The sequence below is a fragment of the Taurulus bubalis genome (assembly GCF_910589615.1).
Source record: "Taurulus bubalis genome assembly, chromosome: 8".
Taxonomy (NCBI): domain Eukaryota; kingdom Metazoa; phylum Chordata; class Actinopteri; order Perciformes; family Cottidae; genus Taurulus; species Taurulus bubalis.
In genome coordinates, this window is record NC_136596.1 from 4,812,875 (window position 1) to 4,817,443 (window position 4,569).

Sequence of the window (4,569 nt, forward strand, 5' to 3'; positions counted from 1 at the left end):
TCAAAATCCTTTTGAATTAAGATAAATAACGCCAAACCCAGGATATTTTTTTCTTCCATTTGTCCATCAGTGTTGTCCTGTTCTTTCTGCCGTTATGCCTAGATGAAGTACAGTCTCCATTTTCTCACATTTCAGGCCTGATTAGCTCGCTCGCTCTCTCGTTTTGATCTAATAGCGGGAAGAAAAACAGAAAAAAAGAGCCGCAGGGTGGTGGGGCTGGGAGGGGAGGGGGCTGGGGGGAGAGGATTGCGGCGGGGTGTTTTTTGTTGTTGTTGTTGTTGTTGTTGAAAAGTCACTAAGTGAAACTCATGGACACTGTGTGCTCCAGCGCTTTGCGCCGCAGTGACGCGATGCTTGTCCCTCTCCACATGTCACTGTCCGGGGAATTACACAGCTGCGGCGAGCCCGATACGTTCGTGGGGCCGGAGAGAGAGGCCGGCATGCCGGGGAAATGCGACTGGTAGAGGTGGGACTGATGCAGGCCGGAGCCGTTGGAGGAAAGGCCGTTGGAGAGACCCATGGAGTTTGGTGGCCCCGGGCCCAGGCTGCACTGTGACAGGGACTGCATGGACTGCATGCCCGGCTGGCGACCCATGGCCGGCGGGAGCTGCAGCTGGGAGACGCCCGGCATCCCCGTGGCCCAGCGAGTGTCGTTGGCGTGGAAGGAGCAGAGGCTGTTCTCCATGGCGGCCGCGGCAGAGAACTGCTGCAGGCCCGCGGTAGGGAGCAGCGTCCCCGGGGAGCGGAACACGTTGCTGGTCTTCTTCCTTTTCTTCCATTTGGCGCGTCGGTTCTGAAACCAAACCTGCGAGCAGAGAAGACACGACGGTGAGCCACCAGAGGTACAGACTGAGGGACATGTGTCTGTTTATATTACACCGGGATGAGGGCATCAAGGCGGATGTTGGAAACATGTTACAGTAGGATACGTGTGAGAAAAATACCGTTTACGCACGATACTCTGACGACATTCTAGCCACATACAGACTAACTTTAAGGCTCTAATAGGATATTAGTGTCTTTATAATATTTATACAGCACTATATATATATATATATATATATATATATATATATATATATATATATATATATATATATATATATATATATATATATATATAATAGTATGACAGTGATCTAGGTGGTTGGAGATTGCGTCCTTCATACCCCTGTATACAATGTCCTCAGCACTAATCCCCTTTACCAGCAGGTCTGGGTCTGACCCTTACTGTCTTTGTTTAATTTGGACATAGCGAAATTAACAAGACATAAATGTAGACCTTCTGCATTGGCCTAAGGACCTCTTTATTATCAGACTATATTCACTGCCACTAGCCTATAATAGGCTGGACTTTGAGGGATTCATATCAGATGAATTGTACTAAATTGCATTAGTATCATATATATGTATATATATATATATATATATATATATATATATATATATATATATATATATATATATATATATATATATATATATATATATGTGTGTATTTCATTGTAAATAAAACCGCCTCCAGAAGGCTCTTTGTGAACACGCAGCCGTCGCGGAGTTATTTTATTACGTGTGTTCCGCAGCAGTGAGCCGAACTATTTATCTTTCCAACATCTTATTTACAAGCAGATTAACTTTAAATTGCTCTAAATATGGTGTGGACTTAAATGCAAATGGCCCGCATTACTGTACACAATCCACGTGGAAATAAATACCCACTCAACCACGCGCGAGAGCCCGTATATACGACCTACAACAAGAAGAAAAAACTCAAAGAAAAAACGCACGCGCGTGCAGGCTTTATAAAGATTTCACCATGCTCGGGCGTGATTAATGCGCGCGCGAGGCCGTGAGTCGATGCCTCCGTATTAAAAGTGAAATCTCGCTCTCATTCCGCTCAGCCATCCGTGAAACGTCACCCAAACCCATTACAGTCGGAGGGGGGAAAGAAAATGCAATTTCTCATTCTATTAAAAAACTACAATATATTCTTGAGTCCTATTAAGACGTCGCTGATGGAGCTTTCTGGAGAGGAGAGGCTGTGGAGGCACGCACGCGCGGGCCAACACGCCCACTGGAGGCTGCACCTGCGCGACCTGCACTAATGTTTACCAACAGAGCAGGAACCGACATGCACCGCGCGGAGAGGACCCCGCGCTAGAATAAAGAATTCATTATTAAGGTGACTAATGGTTGTACTGGTTTTTATTGCTTTCAGTGGGATAATTTGCATGAATTTCACATCACTGGTTAATAACCCGTTCACTGTAATAAATAAGACTGAAATTGGTTGATAATGTGTTTGGTTTATTAGAGCCTCGCACGTTGTTACAAGCAGCGCACGTCTTGGCCAGTGTAAACTGTGTTTTAAAGTGGTTCGTTTTATTCCCCCCATGCAAGATAAATAAATAAAGTTGGAGTTTTAAAATACAATAAATTAATTTCATTCAAAAATGTGCCACAGATTCCCACCCTAATTATTTTCTAAACAATGAAGAACATTCTCGATAACATATTTGATTTTTTTTTTTTGCCAGGGTATAACTCCCATTTGTAATGGTAAAAACATCAAAGAAAAATTATTACTAAAGCCTAAATACCACTATTGTAATTTTATGCAAAATATGCAGGTCCACATGAACAAAAAGGAAACAAAAATTAAGCAAATTTAAAGAAATAAATTAATAACTTTCCCCCACCCAAATTCAATATTTCCAGGGGCCAGCCAACATAAGTGGCGTTATGCAATATTCTTCTGAAATATTTAAGAGCCATCTGGATATTTTTTACTTTAAAGGCACCGGATTTCTGCTCGTTTAGAAATAGTGAGAAATAGTTTCAGCACCTTGGACAGAGCCACTCGTATATTAGATTGGACATGGCTTCTTAGGATGACATATTGATTGCTGTTTGGACAAATCGTGGCATATTTGGATCATATAATTAAATCAAAGTATGCTTGAGCTTGTATTTTCTAAAACAAATGTAATTTGCCGATCAAAACACAAGGAGTATAGCGTGAGAAGGAGTTGACCCTTCAAATAACACGGGGCTATTTATTCCTCATTTGAGTTTATAAGGCAGGATACAGTGCTGAACCTGTATAACAACATATGTATAAATGATCTATGAGTTTAATGATGCATACTAGTATAACTTGTGTGTATTGTAACTTCGCCAGCACCAGTGGCGTCAATCCACCCCGTTAGTTTTGATATTTCAAACATTTGCACCCAAAAAATAGCCAAAAAGATGTCGGGCACAAGGACCCGTGACAAATAACTGAATTATGGGACATTTTAGAAGTGGCCTATATCTATCTAAGCGCGTATATCTCTCCACCCACTTTGCTCACTGCTCTCCAGAAGCATTTACAGGACGATTTTGGACATTTGCATCGCGCTGAAAAGAGATCACACGATCTCAATCTGGAGCCAAAGCCGCGCCTACACCACGCGAGTGTTTACATCCTGCAACGTCCAACTCGCGCCGGTGTTTTTACCTGCACTCTGGACTCCGTGAGGCCGATCCTCAGCGCCAGCTCCTCCCTCATGAAGATGTCAGGGTAGTGGGTTTTGGCGAAGCTGCGCTCCAGCTCGTTGAGCTGCGCCGGCGTGAAGCGCGTCCTGTGCCGCTTCTGCTTCTGGCTGGCGGACTGACTGGAGCTCTGCTGCGGCGGCTGCTGCTGCTGTTGCTGCTGCTGCTGCTGCTGCTGCTGCTTCTCCTGCTCCTTCCCGTTCACCGCCATGCCGACGGAGTTGGACCCCACGGTGGAGATGTCTTCTCCCGGTAAGAGGGTGGTTCCCTCCACGGAGTCCGAACCAGGGGCCATGTCTCCCGGGTGGCCCTGGTCTGGCACCCCGCCACCCAGCCGGCACTTGAGAGCCTCTCGGTGTCCGAGTAACTCTGCAGCATCCTTCATCCCTGAGAGGATGAGGAGGAGAGAGGCTTTGAGTAAATGCATGACAGATCTTACAGCGCCGCATCTTTAAATGAGAGTCACATTAAAACAAAAAGGCAACAGATGAATATCAATTCAAAGCATACAACAGATAAACTCAACGTAGCTTGGGTCGTAATTTTAGAAAACAATGTATTTATTTGTTGCTGCCAGATCATTTATCATTCATGCAAAATTACTGCAAATAAAGGCACAAACCCACAATAAAGCATTTAGCTGTAACCACAGTTACCCACACAGTCTATCTATCACATCACAAGGTGGAAGAAGAAGTTGGAGTCTTACATTGGAGTTTCGGGCCGGAGTTGAGTGATGATAACTCCCCGAGCCGAGCATCCAGGAGGTCGGCGTGAGAGAGCATCGCGTACCGCTCCAGGGTGAAAAGCGCTCCAAAAAAATCCCACAACTTTGGGGCAATTTAAAAAGTATATATCGTCTAAATGAACGAAAATTCGGTTTGTGGTTAAAAAAAGGAGGTCCCTTGCATTATAATGTCCTTTAGAGCGACGGGGAGGCGCTTATTAGTTGAAAGAACCCGTGAGCTTCCTCAAATAAGAGCCAATCAGAGCGGGAGCTTGGAAATGTCAGCGCCGTGACTCCCCCCTCTT

At 44.7% G+C, this 4,569-nt stretch overlaps 1 protein-coding gene across 1 annotated transcript; it reads right to left on the reverse strand.

The window, feature by feature from the left end:
- Positions 1 to 295: 295 nt before the first annotated feature.
- LOC306740445 (homeobox protein orthopedia B-like) lies at positions 296 to 4,322 on the reverse strand (the record flags this gene model as incomplete). Its single annotated transcript, XM_079222600.1, has 3 exons — positions 296 to 805; positions 3,503 to 3,924; positions 4,247 to 4,322. The coding sequence occupies 3 exons, from the start codon at positions 4,320 to 4,322 to the stop codon at positions 296 to 298; spliced, it is 1,008 nt and encodes a 335-aa protein (XP_079078726.1).
- Between the last annotated feature and the right edge of the window lie 247 nt (positions 4,323 to 4,569).